The sequence below is a fragment of the Carassius carassius genome, chromosome 34 (assembly GCF_963082965.1).
Source record: "Carassius carassius chromosome 34, fCarCar2.1, whole genome shotgun sequence".
Taxonomy (NCBI): Eukaryota; Metazoa; Chordata; class Actinopteri; order Cypriniformes; family Cyprinidae; genus Carassius; species Carassius carassius.
The window spans coordinates 12,922,476-12,944,158 of NC_081788.1; the positions used below are offsets into that span (position 1 = coordinate 12,922,476).

The following is a 21,683-nucleotide window of genomic DNA, read 5'->3' on the forward strand; positions in this document are numbered from 1 at the left end:
TATATTTTTCTAACTATTTTTCTGGGTTTTTGGCCTACAAAAATATGAAACTATATATTAGGTGAAATATATGTCCGAATTTACAGTATTCATAAAACAGAAGGCAGAAAGTACCCATATGACCTACTACTTTTGGCGATATTATTAAGTGTGAATCCAATGGGCACTTTCTATCCCATGAGGCCACGGGAAAGGATTTGTGAATGGCAGTGAAGCGACAAAACTGAAGCTGGTGGCCCACATGATAATGACAATACTATACATCCAGATTACATTCAAACTACACACATGCATAGTACTGTATAGTAGAAGTACTTAAATAAGTACAAACAATTCAAAATAAGTACCAACTAAAAAAAAAAAAAAAAAAAAGTATATTATATTTATTATTATTATAATTATCCTATTATGATCAGGAGCCCTACAGCGGCCATACTGAATATTTAAATACCTCCCATTAATTAAAAAATATTATTATTTTTTTTTTCACAAGCGGTACATCTCTTCATTCACAATAATGATATTAAGTGTTGTTTTCAGCTTTATGGAGAAGCACATATGCTAAACCGACACCTGTGGATGGGTTTGGATTGCTGATGTAACCCAACATCTCAGTCGACAGTGTTTCAAACTCATCTTCTTCAAGGTCAGTTTCCAGTTCAGTTGGATTGAATTTAGCATACAGTCCAGGAAAACTGAGAACCAGAATAAAGCATTAAACTTTCTGTAGTGAACTGAACAGGTATTCATTTGGATCATATTATTACCTTAGCAAATAAAACTAAGCATAAATGTTACAATGTATGGCTTATGTAAAACACTTAGATAAAACAAAAACATAATCAACCAGAAGTTTTAATACTTTCATTTGGTTGTTTTCCCTTTTCATTTGAACAGCAATTAAGCTGTCAGCAGTCTAAATTACAGAGCTGAAAAAGTACTTATTGTGTGTGTGTGTGTGTTTGCAGTGTCCACTGTAATGAGAAATTAATCAAGTGAAAAATGGAATCCAGTCACAGATGCCACAGCAGCAGCTGTTACTGTTTCCTTTTAACTAGTGCCAGCTCTGTTAGTCCGAAGTGTGTGCTGTTTGCACATGTGTGAGTGTGTATTTGTACACATAAAACTACAGAAGGCCAAAGGGTTATAGCTTGCCTTCAGTTTTATCACACAAGTATAATTGACTTCCTGGATGAACAGAAGGTTCAAAAGAACAGCATTCATTTAAAATAGAAATCTTTTCTAACATTATAAATGTCATTACTATCACTTTTGATCAATTGAATGCATCTTTGCTGAATAAAAGTATTAATATATTTTAAAAAAATATACTTTTACATGGCTATAGTTTAGGGACAAATTTGTCTGCAAAAGTAAAAGTGTGTGAATTTGAAGGAATAGTTTTCTGGGCGGAGGTGTAGTTATTTCAACCTTAGTGACCCCCCTCTTGTTAAAAGTTCAAATCTCTGAATATTAATGAACTGCCTCTGTCCAAATTGACCCCTTTAAGAAAGTGCCCCCAAACTAGCGTGCAGTTCCATCTGATGCTTCATCACCCTCCTCTGAACTCTTCTGTCCTCTAGAGGACCTTGTTAAGAAACAGATGCTCACCATCACTATTGTCATCATTACTATCAATGAAAGCTCAAGATGCTTTTTCTCTAATCATGCTGGGGAACATAATCGTCAGGTTTTAAACAAACTTGTGGAGTTCATGCAGCTCAAGGTCTGCTGTCATTAAAGCAAATCAGTGGCAAACCAGATGCTAAGACATTCTGACATTCATTTAATGTTTCAGTTCATCTTTTCAGTAAAAAATATCATGCTATTAACAACTAGAAATGGAAAAAAATTATTTAACCATAAGATATACACAATAGTAGCTTTCAGACTGTTGGGTGCCACTTTATAGGCCTGTATGCACATGCATAACCAGACGCATACACGTCATTCCTAGTTTGCATGTCATTGTTACAGTCATAAATCCAAGGATTACATTGCTCAAAGCCTCAGACTAGTAAAACAGCTGTTTTGATGTTTAGATAGTGGAACTTTCGTCTGTTTGTATGAAACATGAATGCCACAGGAATCTTCACGAAGATCAAGACAAGTGGCTCATGAATCTCATTCATTAGTGTGTCAGTGTACATGTGTATACAGTACATGTGATCTCCTGGTGTATGAATTTGCCACTACATGTATATCCAAATATTCATGCTTATATACCTGTATATATATATATATGATTTGCTGCTACACTCATGTATCCAGGCTTACATACACTGTTTACTTTGCCATAGCGCATATTAATCTATTGACCCCATTCATTCTGTATTGACATCTATCAATATTTCTATTCCTCAGGAAACCCACACCCGGTCTACCTAAAATTAGCCTGAATAGCATAAACACTGCTTTTACTAATGCTGCAGTACAATATATATATATATATATATATATATATATATATATATATATATATATATATATATATATATATAAAGTAATTTACCCCAACAAATTTAAATTTGCTGAAAATTCACTGACTCTCAGGCTATCCAAGATGTAGATGAGTTTGTTTCTTCATCAGAGCAGATTTTGAGAAATCAGTCAGTCAATGGGTGCCATCAGAGTGTCAAACCAGCTGATAAAAACATTATAATAATCCACATGACTCCTGTCCATAAATTAACATGTTGTGGACTGAAAAGTTGTGCGTTTGTAAAATACAAATCCATCATTAATGCCTTTTAACTTTAAACTGTTGCTTCTGGCCAGAATCCACAGATGTATTTATTTAGAACTGTTTTGGACCAGTTCTGTTTGTATTTCTCTTCTGACTTAGACGAGATGACTTTTCAATGGAGAATATTATGGCAATATTATGGATAGAGGACTAATTTAGACTATTTTAGCCAGAAGCAATAGATAAAAAATATTTTAATGATGAATTAGTTTCTTATAAACAGTTTTTCACTTCACAAGACATCAGTTGAAACTGGAGTCAAATGGATTATTATTGTGTTGTTTTTATCTGCTGTTTGGACTCTCATTCTGACGGCACCCATTCACTGAAGAGGATCCTTTGGTGAGCAAGTGATGTAATGCTAACATAGGATAATATATACTATACTGTACATTATAATCTAAATATTTAATCAAACTAATTGTATGCCACTTGCTGTAATAAACATACAATGAGGTCATGCAACAAAAGTAGTGTGATCATGTGATGACAATGTACCATGCTGATGTTTGAGTTTTGTGGGGGGGGGGGGGGTACATTGCACAGAATTCTGTAAGTAATAACCTAATGTTTCTTTCTCAACATACACTGTGACATGGAAAGACAAGGAGCAGGAAACAGAGAACATTTGTTAAGTTTGATTTTGCTCATAGCATTTTCTCTTAATTGTCTCCAGTTGTGTCCTTGTACTGGGTGAGAGGAAAGAGGACAGTCATGGACCACTGCAGGGGAACACAAGTTTTGTGTTGTTCAACTAGATGTGAGTGAACACTAAATGCTCTGGCTGTTCTCAAGGGGAATAAAAGTATTTCTAAACAGTTAAAATCAACAAGGACATCTGAAATGGCACGGCACCAACTTACCTAAACTCATTGGTTAAATCTTATGTGCCCTCCAGAAGTTTGCGCTCTGCAAGTGATCGACGCCTTGTGGTACCATCCCAAAGAAGTTCAAAATCACTCTCACGGACCTTTTCCTGGACTGTGCCCAGCTGGTGGAATGACCTCCCAATCTCAATTCGTACAGCTGAGTCTTTACTCATTTTCAAGAAACAGCTAAAGACTCATCTTTTTCGCCTGCACTTAACCAACTAACACTAGCACTTTTCCTTTTCTTGTCTTTTTAATTTAATTAAAAAAAAAAAAAAAAAAACCTACCTATGCGTTCTATACTAGACTAACTGAGACTTGTCATGGCACTTGTATACTGTTGTTGTTCTCTTGTTGACCTGACTGCTTCTATTGTTCTCATTTGTAAGTCGCTTTGGATAAAAGCGTCTGCTAAATGATTAAATGTAAATGTAAATGTAAATGAAATCAAAACCACGAGCAAATGCCAATCATAAGGATTTATATCACCAAAGCTGGGTGAAAATGATTCTGACTTCATTGTGTCATCCCACAATATGACTTTATATTTCAACACTTCTGGTTAATTTTTCAATCTGAAGCATAAACAGTCCTCCATAGTATTCATACACAGTAGTTTACGATAATCAAGCTTGTATGGTACAAAGCTTAGAATTCATCCAATAAGTTTTTGGTAATACACTCTGTTCACTGTTCAGGTGCCCGACCTTATAAACAGTTTAATGTTGTCTCAGTCTCAAACAATAATTATGTCTTTAAAAATGATGTCTGAGTTTTGACAGTGTTTTTCACGCTAGAGTTATGACACAGCCCAGCTCGCATGTCGCAGCCTGCTGGTACTCCAAACTTTTTTTTTTTTTTTTTTTGGATTGTACTTAAGACCATGTTTTGTTTTGAAGAAAGGGGAAGCAGGTGTTCTCTTTGTTTAAATGGATGGCAGATTTTTCCTTTAGTAAAGATTTCCTCTATTTGTGGTTGATGTCAAAATGATGCTCTTTTTTGGAAACACAATAAAGACAACACCCCCTCAGTATGAATGGCGAATCATTTCTCATCCATTACAATGCTTTCATGGCTATGCTGACATAAGGAACAAAACATGTCCTGGAGGTTTTAACTTTGTGGTTGTTGATTTTGGGAGAAGCAGGCCGGTGGGTAGGAGGTTCTACTGAAAGAAAAGAAAAACAAGTCATGTGTTATGTTTGCTTATAGAACTCTACACTGTTAATATATGATATTATATGAATATTATGATAATGATAGGTCATAATATGCTATTAAAAAACATTTACCTTAATGTCTAGCAGAGAATGCAAGTATAGTTGACCTCTTGTTTTTTTCACACACATCTTTGACATGTTAACTCTTTGTAAACATGCAAACTGTTCAAAACATATTAAAGAAACTTATGCAAAACAAATTACATTCACACATGCAGATGAACAAACAAGCGAGCATGACACACAAGCATATTCAATCAAAAGCCAGCATAAATTAGTTCTGTGAAACCAAGCAAAACCAATCTTACTCACCTATCGAGAAAAAACATAGAAACCCCGGCATCCGACGCAGGTCTCTTCCCGCTCCTGGAGTTCTCTCCAGTGCTGGTAAGCTGATCCAATATTTACACGGGTCCTACTTCTTGCCTTATTGTAAGCCAAAAGAATGTTCCACAGAAGTTTTACTCTTTTGTCTTTTATCTGCCATCTCTATCTTTCTGTCGTCGCTTGGCTCGGCTAATGTCTGTCCTGTGCACTGAGCACTCTCTCGTCCCCATCATGAGTAGACACTTCCCTTACTGCTGATTGGTGACAAGTTTGTTTTGGTACCTGCCCCGAATGAATTTTCTAATGTGTTTTCGAAAAAATACATACCCCAGCTTTAATGCAAGCAAATACCAGCAATTTCTTGTGAACTAAAATAGTGGTTTTGATTATTTAAAAGAACTGAAAAGGGATACTATTTTTTGGGGATACTATTGTAGTTTTTATTAATATTTTGAATTCATGTTACTCAAGTTTCAGTAATTTTCTTGTGTTTTCTCATTATTATGTTTTCATTAAATATGCCTATAACAAATTATATATATATATATATACAGTGTATACTATATATATATATATATATATATATATATATATATACAGTACAGACCAAAAGTTTGGACACACCTTCTCATTCAAAGAGTTTTCTTTATTTTCATGACTATGAAAATTGTAGATTCACACTGAAGGCATCAAAACTATGAATTAACACATGTGGAATTATATATGGAATTATATACATAACAAAAAGTGTGAAAAAAAATGAAAATATATCATATTCTAGGTTTCTTCAAAGTAGCCACCTTTTGCTTTGATTACTGCTTTTCACACTCTTGGCATTCTCTTGATGAGCTTCAAGAGGTAGTCACCTGAAATGGTCTTCCAACCGTCTTGAAGGAGTTCCCCGAGAGATGCTTAGCACTTGTTGGCCCTTTTGCCTTCTGTCTGCGGTCCAGCTCACCCCTAAACCATCTCGATTGGGTTCAGGTCCGGTGACTGTGGAGGCCAGGTCATCTGGCGCAGCACCCCATCACTCTCCTTCTTGGTCAAATAGCCCTTGACTTCAGTGTGACTCTACAATTTTCATAGTCATGAAAATAAAGAAAACTCTTTGCATGAGAAGGTGTGTCCAAACATTTGGTTCATGTTCATTTATCTGGACCATCCATTTTACTGAAGCATGCGTAAATGAATAAAACCATTTAAAAACAAGTCTTTATGTGTTTCTACAGCCACTGTGTAGGTTTCTCTTTGTGAGGTTTGGTTAACAGTGACTGAAACGCAGCTTTACACACAACTCCCAGTCTGCATGGAGAGGATCTTGAGACTCCAGTAGCTTCAAACACCTGTCTACTGCTCAGCAGTGGCTTTTTTTTTTTTACAGCTGGCATTACGATACAGTTCATTTGTTTGACAGAAACTTTCCTTAAATCTCCATCTGACCAAGATCTTCTGTGCTCTAAGTCACTCACAAATCATTTGATGGTTCAATAATCTCTATTTGCTTTTAGAAAAATATTGTTCCCCATCGAGGGAGAGACGATGCGTCGATAACGCCTTGGGAACGCATTCTGCATGAGTGCGTCTGAAGCATCCATGTCAACTAGTCCAATGGCGAGAGTGAGCGTCAGGAGTGACGTCACGACCAGGAATTTATAAAAACCACAACCGGAGCAACCGGTGTTAGCTTTCTGTGCCTCAGCAAGCGATCTGTGTCAAACCTGTCTGTCACATTTACTGTTGTCTTCTTCAAAAATTTATATACTTGGCGAAGCAACTATTCAAACAGTGTGCTTCCCCCTGCCCGCGTTATTTAACGGGTGTTTGGGAGTGGAGCATGCGGTATCAGCCTTCGAGGAGACTGATTGCCCGCATTGTGAGAAGCTTTCGCTTCGCATGCTCCGCTCCTGCTTGTCACTCTTTGATGAGAAGAGCGGCGAGCCTCGCGCTCCTCAGAGTGCAGGACCCGCTTCTGCCGAGGCAGAACGGAGAATGCATTCCTGGGGTTCGCAAATGGATCTCTCAGCGGGGTTGGAGACGGGTCCAAGGGCTCTTTCTCCTCCCTTACGTGGGAGATCCATAGCTCAAACTCCGGTGTCGGAAGCCTGCCCCGCGGCTTCTTCCGCCCGGGGGGAGAGCACATTGCTTCGTTGCTCTAGCTCCGAAGAGTTAGATGTAACGGGCAGTGAAGGTGACACAATCAGGGGGGAAGAGGATTCGCCATCTCTTTCCCCAGCATATGAGGAGTTGGTTGATGTATTAACACGAGCTGTAGATAAGTTACATATATCTTGGCCATCTGATAAACAGAGTGCTCGTCCTAAAAGCAAATTAGACGAGCGTTTTCTGTCTTCTAAAACATCTCCTACATCACGGGGTCTTCCATTTTTTCCTGATCTTCACAGTGAGCTGTCTAGATCGTGGAATAAGCCATATTCGTCACGTCTTTTCAGCCCTCAAGTGCGCATTTATTCTGATATAAGAGGGCTGAAAGAAAATGGTTATGAAGCGATGCCCCGGGCGGAACAGACGCTCGCGAGCTATCTTTCTCCTGGTTCAGCATCGTCTATTAAGAACCCGACTTTGCCCACGAAGCCTTTAAAGATCACATCAAATTTAGTGGGTAAAGCTTACACAGCAGCAGGTCAGGCGGGAGCTTGCCTTCACTCGATGGCTTTGCTTCAGGCTTATCAGGCTGAGCTGCTGGGGGAGTTAGATAACAGTAAGGGAGTCAGCCGTGACGAAATTCGTGAACTTCGTCGGGCTATGGATTTATTTCTCAGGGCGACTAAAGAAACAGCACGTGCTATTGGTAGATCTATGGCTGCTTTGGTTTCTACAGAAAGACACCTTTGGCTTAATCTTTCAGATATTAAAGATAAAGATAGATCTTTTCTTTTAGACGCTCCCATTTCTCATGAAGGTCTGTTTGGTGATGCTGTGAATGAAGTGGTTGAAAGATTTCAAGAAAATAAAAAGCAATCTGAAGCTTTTAAAAGTTTTCTCCCTCGCCGATCTAATCCTCCTGAGGCTGCTGGGCGAGCAAGGCAGTCCCAGCCGTCATGCTCCTCATATCGTGTTTTTCAAAAAGAGAGTGTTGCGTCTCGCGCTCCTCCTCAAACATCATGGGGACCGAGCCAGCACTCACAGCCAAAGCAATCTAAGCAGAAGCCGGATCTGAGGACCGTTTTTCTCGCTAAGAAAGCTTCGGCTAAAGAAAAGGTCCTGACGCCAAATGGGTCAGACCTGTGAGGGCAGCCCCAATCGAGACGGTGCGGTGTACACCTCAGTATACGGTGCCCGTCTGGTCTCGGTGCTCTCATGGGGCCGTCCTGCCAACCCCGCCACCCTTGGTGCCTCGGGGCGCAGCGGTCTCCAGCGGGTCTCTGGCGCTGTGTCTCCCAGACAGGTCAGGCTCGCTCCCTCTGAGGGGGATTCAAGAGCATTTAGCTCGGGTGGTTCCTGCGCTTCGGCTTCAGGTCCCCGAACTAGCTGTTCAAATTACACCAGAGGCCAGCCTCGAGAGGCTGGTACCCTTAGTAGAATGTCTGACAGAATGGAAAAGTCTGCCGAATATATCTCAATGGGTCCCGCAGATAGTAGAGAAGGGTTACAGAATCCAGTTCGGTTCTCGTCCCCCACACTACAACGGGGTGTTGCTCACAGTAGTGCATCCTGAGCAGGCTCTGGTCATGGAGCAAGAAGTAAAATCTCTTTTAGTGAAAAATGGTATAGAGCAGGTGTATCCTCCCAACAGGGCATCAGGTTTTTACAGCCGTTATTTCATTGTTCCAAAAAAGGATGGAGGGCTGCGTCCCATTTTAGATCTTCGTCTGTTGAATCGTACAGTTCAGAAATTAAAATTCAAGATGCTGACACTCAAACAGATCGTGACTCAAATCAGATCCGAGGACTGGTTCATCACAATAGACCTAAAAGATGCGTACTTCCATATCTCCATCCTCCCTCAGCACAGGAAGTTCCTAAGGTTTTCTTTCGGGGGCAAAGAATACCAGCATCGGGTACTTCCCTTCGGTCTAGCTCTCCCACCCCGCACATTCACGAAGTGCGTAGATGCAGCTCTGGCCCCACTCAGGCTGCAGGGCATACGTATTCTGAATTACCTAGACGACTGGTTGGTTTTAGCAGAATCAGAACAGTTGGCGGTTCGGCATCGAGATGTCGTCCTCGCTCATATGCAGAAGTTGGGTTTGAGGCTCAATACCAAGAAGAGTGTGCTATCTCCATTACAGAGGACCACTTTTCTTGGGGTGGTATGGGATTCTGTCACGATGCAAGCCACTCTTTCACCCGCTCGTATAGCCAATATCCTCACAGCCACATCAGAGCTAAAGCTAGGCCAGTCACGCACTGTGAAACAGTTCGAAAGATTGTTGGGTCTCATGGCAGCAGCGTCCAATGTGATCCCCTTTGGCCTGCTGGGCATGAGACCTTTACAGTGTTGGCTCAGGACAAGAGGGTTCTCCCCGAGGGGAAACCCACTTCGTACGATCAAGATCACGCGGCGGTGTCTCCGCGTCTTGGTCATATGGAGAGAACACTGGTTCCTGTCCCAGGGTCTGGTATTGGGAGCTCTTTGTCATCGGGTTTCTATCTCGACAGATGCTTCCCTTACCGGCTGGGGAGCCTTCCTGCCAGACCTGAGGGACCATCATGTGCTAATCCGCACAGACAATACATCGGTGGTCTCTTACATCAACCGTCAGGGGGGTCTGTGCTCGTGCCCACTCTGCAAATTAGCGCACCAGATCCTCCTGTGGTCCCTGGGGAAATTACACTCTCTGAGGGCAGTGTATATACCAGGGACTCAGAATATTGGAGCAGACACCCTGTCGAGGCAAGGGCTGAGGCCAGGGGAATGGAGACTTCACCCCGAGGTGGTGGCTCATATGGGAATCTTATGGCCAAGCAGAAGTGGATCTGTTTGCGTCTCAGCACACGATGCACTGTCCACTATGGTTCTCCCTTACTCATCCAGCCCCCCTGGGGTTGGAAGCTATGGTTCAGACATGGCCGAGGCTACGTCTGTACGCCTTTCCCCCTTTTGCTCTGCTCCCAGGAGTTCTGGAGAGAGTCCGCCAGGACGGAGTAAGTCTACTTCTCGTAGCTCCACACTGGCCGAGTCGAATCTAGTTTGCGGACCTGATTCATCTCCTCGACGGTCCTCCCTTGGAGATCCCGATCAGGAAAGACCTTCTATCTTAGGCCGGGGGCACTATATTTCACCCCCGGCAAGAGATTTGGAAGCTTTGGGTGTGGCCTCTGAGGGGGCGCAACTCATAGAGAGTGGTCTCTCAACTGAGGTTGTGGAGACCATTCTTAGCTCCAGAGCTCCAGCTACAAGGAAACTTTATAGACTCAAATGGAATGTTTTTTCTTCTTGGTGTTACCAACATCAGTGTGACCCCGTCCACTGCTCTGTTGGCTCAGGTCTTGAGTTTTTACAAGACCGCTTCACTTCTGGTCTATGTCCATCCACCTTAAAGGTTTACGTGGTGGCCATATCGGCTTTCCACGCCCCAGTGGGTGGTGCATCTCTGGGTCGAGACCCTCTTATCTCTCGTTTCCTTCGTGGCACCTTAAGGCTGAGACCTGCAACTCGTACTAGAGTGCCGGCCTGGGACCTTGCTATAGTTTTAGAAGGCCTTTCTAGGGCTCCCTTTGAACCCCTAGAGTCAGTCTCTGAGAAGTTTCTCTAGTTTAAGACTAATTTTCTTCTTGCTATCTCGTCCCTTAAAAGAGTCGGAGACCTTCAGGCTCTCTCGGTTTCTCCCACCTGCCTTGAATTTGCACCTGGGATGGTCAAAACATTTCTCTACCCTAAGCAGGGATACGTCCCTAAGGTACCGACCTTTGTTCCGAGACCTATTGTTCTGCAGGCTTTCTGTCCTCCCCCATTTGCATCATCGGACCAGGAAAATTCTAACCTCTTGTTCCCGGTGCGAGCATTGGACACTTAAAAAAAAAAAAAAAAAAAAAAGTGAGTGAAGTGACATTCAGCCAAGTATGGTGAACCATACTCAGAATTTGTGCTCTGCATTTAACCCATCCGAAATGCACACACACAGAGCAGTGAACACACACACACACTGTGAGCACACACCCGGAGCAGTGGGCAGCCATTTATGCTGCGGCGCCCGGGGAGCAGTTGGGGGTTCGATGCCTTGCTCAAGGGCACCTAAGTCGTGGTATTGTAGGTGGAGAGAGAACTGTACATGCACTCCTCCCACCCACAATTCCTGCCGGCCCGGGACTCGAACTCACAACCTTTCGATTGGGAGTCCGACTCTCTAACCATTAGGCCACGACTTCCCATGTAATCCTATTGATATTCCCACGACTTCCCCTTATGTTCATCGGACTTCTTCTTTTTGAAAATCAGATCAGCTGTTTGTTTTTCTCGGGTCACCTAAGTTAGGTCTTCCAGCCACTAAACAGACACTTAGTAAGTGGATAGTTGAGGCTATCCATCTTTCCTACGAGTCTTCTGATCTACCGTGCCCTTTGGGGGTCAGAGCTCATTCTACTAGGAGTATGGCGGCCTCTAGAGCCTTATTATCTGGGGCCTCTCTTCAGGATGTCTGTGATGCGGCAGGCTGGTCCTCGCCGCTCACATTCGTCAGGTTTTATAACCTAGACCTGGACGCTACTCCCGGGTCTCAGGTTTTTTAATTCTTGAGGTGTTGGTTTTTTCTGGCTGACACTCAGGCACTTGTAATATGGCGGTTTGGGTATTCTCGTTCCCAAGGCGTTATCGATGCATCGTCTCTCCCTTGATGGGGAATGTCTCGGTTACGTCTGTAACCTCGGTTCCCCAAGAAGAGAACGAGATGATGCGTCTCCCTGCCATACTTCCTTCGTTCCTGATATCGACTTGCTTCGGCACTGTCGAAGCTAACACCGGTTGCTCCGGTTGGGGTTTTTTTCAATTCCTGGTCGTGACGTCACTCCTGACGCTCACTCTCGCCATTGGACTAGTTGACATGGATGCTTCAGACGCACTCATGCAGAATGCGTTCCCAAGGTGTTATCGACGCATCGTCTCGTTCCCTTCTCGGAGAACCGAGGTTACAGATGTAACCGAGACGTTTTTTTGATGCCTTTTGCAAGACATTGCATTGTTTAATACTTTTCATCTTCAGAAAGATCTTTCTTCCTCTTCATATTTCATGAGAACTGTGACTTGCTTAATAATGTGGAACAACCTCTTTAAGCAGGGTTTCCTAAGCATTTACCTAAGAAGACTTGGCAAACTATTGACCAAACCAGTCTGAGATTGATACCAGTTACCTGAAATGATGTGAAAAACAACACAAACAAATATCTGACTCTTTATTGTACCAAAATCCTATTGATATGTCATTTGCATAATAATTTGGAAAACAGTGTGTGTGTGTGTGTATATGTATATATATATATATATATATATTAGGGATGCACCGAATATTCGGCCACCGAAAATTTTTTGGAAGACTTTTATCACCGAAACAACACGGCCGAAATGTTGTGATGACACAAACAGAAACCGCGACCTGCACGTGCACCTGCATAGCGCAGACCACGAGCTTCCCGCGACATTCACTTCACACCAGTGGGTCTTAATAGAGAACATTCTCTCTATTCTTATTCCTTTATTCGCAGCACTAAAGCTTCTCTTAACAAAGAGATTGAGACGGACCACGAAGTGAAAACAAAGAAAAGTACAGTCTTATAGAGGCTGTTAGCACACGTCTCACTGAGATCTTTTCGGATCCTCTGCACTTCATCGCGAATGTACACGTTCATAGCAATAAATGCAATGGTACTAATAATTGGCATAATTTCTTTAGGTGTTTCGGTTTCAGTTTTCGGCCTTGGTTTTCTCTTTTTCGGTTTTCGGTTACGGCCAAGAATTTTCATTTCGGTGCATCCCTAATATATATATATATATATATATATATATATACACATACATACATAAATACATACATACACAAGTGTGTGTGTGTGTGTGTGTGTGTGTGTGTGTGTGTGTGTGTGTGTGTGTGTGTGTGTGTGTGTGTGTGTGCAAAATTCACGTCACACTATTGCTGTTAGGGAGATGAAGGCACGAGGAAGATTATAACAATGGTAATCACACAAAGAAGAGGGTCTTACAAACAACATGTTTGGGTCTTGACCAAAGACACCTGAACTAAATGACACAATCAAACATGAGGGAAATTAGGTCACACAGAGCACATGAGGGATGAAAACATTACAAAAGTCCAGTGGGGTGTGACATCACAAAACTGATCCAAATGATTCATTGATTTATCAATTTGCCAAAAGAAAGAATAGTGTCTGGTTCAAACAATGATTTGAGTCTACTCTTGTCAATTAATTGTTTTATCAGATTCGCAAAACTGGTCCTAATGATTCATTGGAGATTCATTGAGACTGATTCAGTCCCCACAGAACATATGCTAAGGGAAAAAAATGCACTAAAGTGTGTTATAAAAATAAAAAAATGCAAGGTAAAAATAGACTCTTCAGGTTGACCTGGGTGGTTGTGCTTGTTTCAATGTGATCTAAGTGTTTATAAAAGTGTCACTTCTCTTGTTGTTTACTTTCTCTAAAGAAGTCCTCCACCTTTACCACGAGGTGCAGACATCAGAGGGCAATTTCAGACATGCAAACACACACACATACGCCCCTACATTGCCTCACTCACACACTCACTATCACAAACACACATCAAGCACATAGATGCAGACGTAAATACACACACATCTCTGCTGTTTGTTTTTATAAAAGAGCTTATCCCTTCATTGTCTGTGGCTTTATACTGTGCTAAGGTGTTTGACTGCAGGTGGCCCCTTATGAGTTGTGAGAATGTGAGAAAGACGACGGGAATGTCGCGGGAAGGAAAGTGCCCCTGCTGCAAGGCAGATGGGACTGTTGCCATTGCTCCAGATTCTTCTATAATCACTTTCACAACTGATAATTGCAAAGGGACACTTTTCTCCAAAAGGCTCTCAGAAGAAAACAAGAAAGCTGCATGTTTGTTCGCGAGTGCTTTTTCGCCACTTTAACCTCTTTTCTTCCAATCACACAATGCTCACACCAGTTTACATCTGTACCATAGCTAGCTCATATCAAAGTTAAAAGTCCAAAATGACAGTTTGAAAAAAAAAAATATATATATATATATACATATACATACACACACACACACACACAGACCATATATATATATATATATATATATATATATATATATATATATATATATGGCCTTTGTGTGTGTATGTATGTGTGTGTGTGTGTGTGTGTGTGTGTGTGTTCTAGGCCTGAGGAAGGTAAGTTGACTGATACTTTGTTAATAAAATTTGTAATGATGCAAGAGTAGTGCACAGGATTTATTTTTTGAAACCTTCAAGTGAAACTCATGCCACTTTCTGGGCATTATATTGTTGATGTTAGCTGCCCAATTGCTCAAAACTCAACAAAATGATTTATTTTATGTGCATTCTGAAAGAGAATTAATAATGATGATGGATCAAAGAGCAGTCTAAAAACAGAAAGCATTTCGCTAAAGCTACAGTTATGAAGATTTTCACAGGCTCTGTCCTATCAACCAGTTCAATAGAAATCTAAAATCTTCAGATGGAAGAATCTGCCATTGGGAGGCATAGGAAGGTGCTTACACAGCTTCTTTATAGCAACGCCCTCCCAGTGTCTCCTCTCTAATCTCTTTCATGCGCTGTTATCTCAAGCCATTTCACAGGCACAGTTTTCAAAGGCAATTTGAATAAAGACTGGAGACAAGAGAGAAACCTTGGGTTTTATAGTTAAAAGAAAAAGTTCTAGAAAGGTAATACAAGACTTGACAACTGACTTTAAGAAACACAGCCATTGTGAGAGTGAGTGTTCCGGTGTGTTTCTGTGTGAGACAACCGGAGCAACGCTTTTCTTAAACAGGTCCTGACTGGAAAACAGGTGCTGAAGGGCCTGTGGTGATGAGTGTACGGGCGTCTTCAAAAAAAGATCAGATCAAAGAGAGCCAACCCTGCCTGAAGTCAGTCAGCCTACAGATTTATGTTAGCATGTCAGCACACTTACCACACAACTAACAAACTAAGACCGGCAGCACCACATAGTAGGCAACCTGACCTTATCATAATGTGTTTCTGAGGAAGAAAGATTACATTCATGCAACATTTTTTTAATGCACATAAAAAAAACAAACTCAAAATTGTGAGATGTTAACTTGCAATTCTCAGTAGAAAAGTCAGAATTGTAAGATGTAAACTCAGAAATACGAGAAGGAAAGTCAGAATTTACAATGTTTATATCTCTCAATTCTTGCTATTTTTCTCAGAATTGTGAGATATAAATGTGAGATATAATCAAAATTGTGAAATAAAAAGACACCAGTATAAAAGTTCACTTCTGAGAACCTCAGAAATGTGAAAGGAATAATAAGAAATCTGAATAAAAACCAGTTTGTGGTTCCCAAGCCAATCCACAAATGAAATTATCATAGTTGTGTATAATCTGCAAAAGCAAAATAAATCATACGTGAGGATTTATACCTGAAATTAATGTTTTCCATCTGGAAAGAGCAAGCAAACACCTAGATAAAGCTCTCAGGACACTGGTAAGAAAGAAGCCCTTTCAGATGCGCAGAGCACTAGATGTGGCATTAAAACGAAACGGGGTGCTGTCCGTTACACTTCGGCTGTTATACTCACTTCATAAACACATGGTACACCAACCTTTTACTCAACTACAACTACAGAAATAGCAGATAAGAAAGAAAAAAGGGGAAAGAAAAAAGTGAGATACTCTTTAGAGAAGGTGGAGTGGTAACTGTCATCGATATTTACAATTCGACTCACACACCCTAGGCCCCAGAGTCCAGGTGACCCTTAAAAAGCCTGGTGTGTACACAAGTATGTGTGTGTGTGTGTGTCAAACGAGGCTTCTCTGATTCGTGTGTCTGAATTTTGAAACACTACAAGGACTTTGTAGAGACTTGAATACCCCCTGGGCAAAGTACAGAACACACAATTCACTCAATCCTTCTCATCAGATCAGACCTATTTTAGATCTTTTTCACACACTTTCACACACACGCTGCACATGACACCTAAATTAAGCTTTTAAAGGGCAGAGAAATTGTCCAAACATACACTAATCTTTTAATGACTGAAAGTGTCAATGACAACCTAGAAAATATTTGCCATTTGCCAATTGCTGTTCACTGTATTTGGGCTTAGTGAGCTGTACTATTTTGAACAAAATCTGAAATATTTTCTTTGATTCACCGTCACAGTTAATACACAGTTGAATACTAAGAATGGATTTAAAACAAGCACATTACGTATGAAGACAGATCAAAAGACACCTGGTGATAAATCTGGGTGTGTGCATATAGGGGAAATAAACTACTTTTTACAAATTAAGTAGTATGATCATTTTATAAGCATTTGATTCTTTAAAAGATATATATCTCATTTCCTGACACAAATCATTTCAAACCAAATTAAAAACACACATCAGGAATAACAGAAGCTTATAGGACATCATAGGGCATGTAAAGAGGGAAATGTACTTTCCTTTTTTGTTGCATGGTATAGTTTTCATCTAACTGTGCAACACCTGAAAGTCAGCCTCACCTGTCTACACCTACACAAATGTGCTCTATGGGTTCAAGCTAATGACGGATGTCATTAGATTTCTAAAGGACGTAATGTTAAAATATCCTTCTGCATTCTCTAGAGTCTAGACAAACAACCTTAAGGCTCACTGTGTACTGTGAACCTGAGTTTTTCAGGCCAACCCAGTATTAAGGTATTAACACCAAAAAATTATGAGAACAACGGTACTGATGTGCTAAGTAGGGACAAAAAAGAGATTTAAACCAGATGGATGGACGGACGGACGGACGGACGGACGGACGGACGGACGGACAGACAGACAGACAGACAGACAGACAGACAGACAGACAGACAGACAGACAGACAGACAGACAGACAGACAGATAGATAGATAGATAGATAGATAGATAGATAGATAGATAGATAGATAGGAATATGAAAGCCAGGGCATTTTAAAAAGTGAAAAGGGTCCTTCAAAATCTTTGAGATCATTAAAGTTATATATATATATATTTCTCTTTTTATATTTGAAAAATAATTTGATTATCACAATTGATGAGTACAGTAAATACTGCTCATCCTCCATTGTTAACCCAAATGATTAATCGTACCCATTTCTGCAACCTTAAAAGGAATAATTCACCTTGTAATGTAAATTCGGTCATCCCTTACTCATCATCATCATTTCTTTATTGTAACACCAAAGAAGATATTTTGAAAAGTGTCTTATTGTTTTTTTTTCTTGCAAAGTCTGAGTACAGTATTGTTGTCAACCCCACTGCATCTAGCTGACTACGTCTTGTATTATTATTATTATTTTTATTTTTCGAAAAACCTGTCAAACATGCACAAACTACTAGCTACTACTAAATATTGTAGAAACATATTTTCTGTAAAGTTGCTTTGTAACGATTTGTATTGTAAAAAGCGCTATACAAATAAACTTGAATTGAATTGAACTGCCTGTCATTGTATGGAATTCTTTTGTATCCTGTAGAAAAAAGAAAGTCATAGAGAAAAACTTTTCAAACTCTACACAAATAAAAAAAGCGTTTGCTATTCATTTCAAACATTTAAATCTAAAATGTTTTATTTATTCTTATAAAATATGAACCTTTAGAAATATACACTAATGTATTCAGGACATTAAAAAGAGCTTGGTATAACGAAACAAACCAGAACCATGAACTGACCGTATAAAACAACTCAAATAACAAGTTTCTCTCTTTGTGTTGGCAATATTTAGTGCTTAAAGATTTACTTTGTTCCATGAAAAGGCCTAAAAAAAGGCAGTTCATTCTCTGCTGAGGCCTTATTGAGCAGCTGCACTCCAATGTCAGTGTAGTTGTGTATGACACAGTTTGTCGAGTCCTTCCATTGTCTTTAATCACAGCCCTACAGTATCAGAGTCCCTTTCTGTCTGTCACAAAAGGAAACAACTACTGCACATTACATGATACAGTCATCCAAATGACAGCAATATGGACTTGCTCCGTTATTATTTGTTTCACAAAACTTTTCCCAAAGTATGCAAAGTTTCAGATGTAGTACAAGCATCAAGAACTAAAAAAAACCTGTTGGGGACATTGCTTCTGAAGTTTGGATAAAATAAATACGAGCATTATTGTGTCCTTTGCTGGCTTGTCTCTTTGCAGTTCATTTAAGTCCAGCATTTACTTTATAATTTCTTGGCCATTTGTTTGTGTTTAGAGGCCCAACTCATACACAGGTCGCAGGAAGACCTGCCGGTTCATACTTGGTTTTATGTCCTTTCAATGGAGGATGAGGCTTGAGATAAGGTCCACTTCCTGTGAAAACACATGCAGCCTTCCTCCTTGTCTTCTTTTTAAGTTTGCGGCTGAAAACATTCTGCCACGATTGCAGTGTTTTGGAGGTCCAGATCCACATGCCGCTGGTGATGCCCACAACCAGCAACATAAAAATCTTAACCATGAAGATCTCCACGGCTGGGATGGAGCTCTTCATCACACACTCCTCGCCACTCTTACTGTCCTCGGTGCACTTCTGCTCTCCTGCTAGAATCTTCCAATATTCCATGTTTAGACGCTCGTAAAAATAGCAGGCGATGACGCAAGTGGCAGGGACCGTGTAAAGCACAGAGAAGACGCCGATCCTAACCATCAGCTTCTCCAACTTATCTGTGTTCTCTCCTTCAGTCTTCATGACCTTACGGATGTGAAAGAGTGCCACAAACCCTGACAGCAGAAAGGAAGTGCCAATAATGAGGTAGCAGGAGAGGGGGATAAGAACAAACCCCGTCAAGGCTTTGACATCCATGCTGCCCACATAACAGACCCCTGTCAGCTCGTCGCCCGCTACCTTCCTCATAACCAGGATCATGATGGTCTTAATTGCTGGTATAGCCCATGCCGCTAGATGGAAGTAGCTGCTGTTGGCTTCAATGGCCTCATGACCCCATTTTTTCCCAGCAGCGAGGAACCACGTGAGAGTAAGGATGACCCACCACAGGGAACTGGCCATTCCGAAGTAGTAAAGAATGAGGAAGACTATAGTGCAGCCAGTGCTTTCCAAGCCTTCCTGGATGATGTACTGAACGCCATTGTCACGGTCACAGGCCACGTTTTCCACCCCCACAAAAAGTCTTATAAGAAAGCCCACCGAGTAAACACAGTAAGACATAGACAAGAAGATGATCGGCCGCTCGGGGTACTTGAAGCGCTGTGGATCGATGAGGAAGGTGAGGACGGTAAAAGCACTGGAGATGAAGCACAGGATGGACCAGATGGCAATCCACACCATGGAGAAGTGCTTGTCGCCCTGGCTCCAGTACACGTCGATGTTTGAGTAACACTTTGGGGCACAGGACTCGCTCTTCTGAACGTAATGGAACTTTCCAGGGTTGCTGCATGTCGTCTTACCGACCCTCTCCTTTATCGGCAGTTCTTGGCTGTTACCTGGCCGAGGGGGTCGGGAGTCTGGTGGATGAGTGTGGGAGCCTTTTGGGGGCTCGTCGGTGCCATTGTTTGGTGCCTCCATACAGAGGTAATTGGGGTCATTTTTATTTGGCAGTCTGGAACAATCCAGTGACTCAGGCCAGTGGAAGTTAAACTGTTCCATGATGGGAGAACACTTCTGCCGTGCCTGCTCACACATTACTCGACATGCTGGGATGGGTGTGGATACCTGCTCCGTGCACATGGGAGCATACAGCGAGCACAAGAAAAACTTCAAATGACTGTGGCAGCCGAACTCAATTAGTGGAGCAAACTCGTGCAGCTTTATGGCCGCCTCACTTTGATCTTCATGTCCCATTAAATTCGGCATAACTGTCAAGTTGTAGCCAATGTCTTTACAGAGTGGAATAGCAATCTCCTGGCATCTTCCTTCACCTGGCCGGTCCGGGTCGATGGAACTGATAGCGGAACAAAACCCGGCCATGCACAGCAGCACAAGGCTGAGTCCAAAAGTGGCAGCAAACATTGTCTTTCTGTATTAATTCATGTAACAATGATTGCCAAAAAAAAAAATATTTTTACTTGAAAAGTTGTTTCATTGTCACTCTTTATAATTTTAGCTGGTTGACTAAAAAAGTTATTGTATACCAAAGAGAGGTGAGGATGAATTCTTAAAAAAGAAAACTTGTTTTCCTTTGTGAATCCATCAGTCAGTAACTCTGATTCCAAACAATCCGTTCAGTTCAAAAGTAATATCTGTCAATATATATATATAAATCTTTAGATAGATAAGTATTAGAAAGCTCTAACCATACATAGAGGTTTCACACAATTTATGTTAAATCCCCAGTCCACAGATGATAATTCCTTCTTCTAAAGCTCTTATGGTTCTCTCCTGTGAGATAATGTTGACGATCTGTTTCCCTCACGAAAGTACACTAACTTTTCCACTTGCTCTCGCATTACTTTTTCCCGCATTCATCCCCCGCAAAGTGTATCCAAACTGAAGTCACGGCGTCGTGTTATCACAGTCATCTGAAAATGAATCCGCTCGGTAAGCGAGTGAATATTCACTCGTCTGGTCTCCAGACACTCCGCTTCTCCGTCACGAGTTGCTCTCAGCCTCGCGCGCTGTCTGTGTTTGAGCTCCTCCGCCACCGTCCTGAACTAACCTGCCAAAAGACCCGCCTTCAAAGACAGCTGCTTTACATAAGAAAGCACAAACTGACACACAGATTATCCTTAAACCGTGCGGAACTGGCTGTTACCGTTTTACCACAAGATCACAGTAAATTACTCACTGGCCATTTGTTGTTGTTGTTTTCTCCCCAGACGAAATCCCTCTGATGATTTACGGTACACTTATCGGTGCAAATCAGTGAGAAATTCTCTCGCCGAGGATGACCAAAAGGATTCAGTGGTTTTCCAGTCGAGATGTGCCCCCTTTTTACTCTACAACTGACGATTTTCACGCTCCGGCCATTGTGGAAAGAGAGAGTAAAGCGAAAAGAGAGTTTTTATTACTTTAAATTCCCCTCGCTTTTTATTGTTGACTGAACTGATGGCTAAAGTATGTGTATTTGCTCTCACCCCATGCATCTGAAATACAAAGTGAAACCGTGTGGCTTTTGAGATGTTATTGATTAAAAAAAGTGAGATGTCAGTTTTTTATTAAAAACTTTTGCCAGTATCACGTCTTTCATCGAAGGGATGGATGATGCATCCAGACCTGTTCATTTATGCCTACGGAGTTTATTTTAGAATGGCGGTTTTAATTTATGAGTAAAATGTCTATGGTCAATTTTAGAAACTTTGTTAATCAACAAAAAAAAAAACAAACAAACACATTATTTAAATATTTATACCAAAGTTTCTTTTAAACATGCACTGCTATACTTGCTTAACAAAGACAACAATGGTTCATCAAGCACAGATTTCACATC

At 41.1% G+C, this 21,683-nt stretch overlaps 1 protein-coding gene across 1 annotated transcript; it reads right to left on the bottom strand.

Annotated features, from left to right (window-relative positions):
• Window positions 1-18,164: 18,164 nt before the first annotated feature.
• LOC132114424 (frizzled-10-B-like) lies at window positions 18,165-20,951 on the bottom strand. The gene has a single exon (XM_059522528.1). It carries the CDS (start codon window positions 20,264-20,266, stop codon window positions 18,524-18,526), a length of 1,743 nt encoding a protein of 580 aa, XP_059378511.1. The 5' UTR covers window positions 20,267-20,951; the 3' UTR covers window positions 18,165-18,523.
• Between the last annotated feature and the right edge of the window lie 732 nt (window positions 20,952-21,683).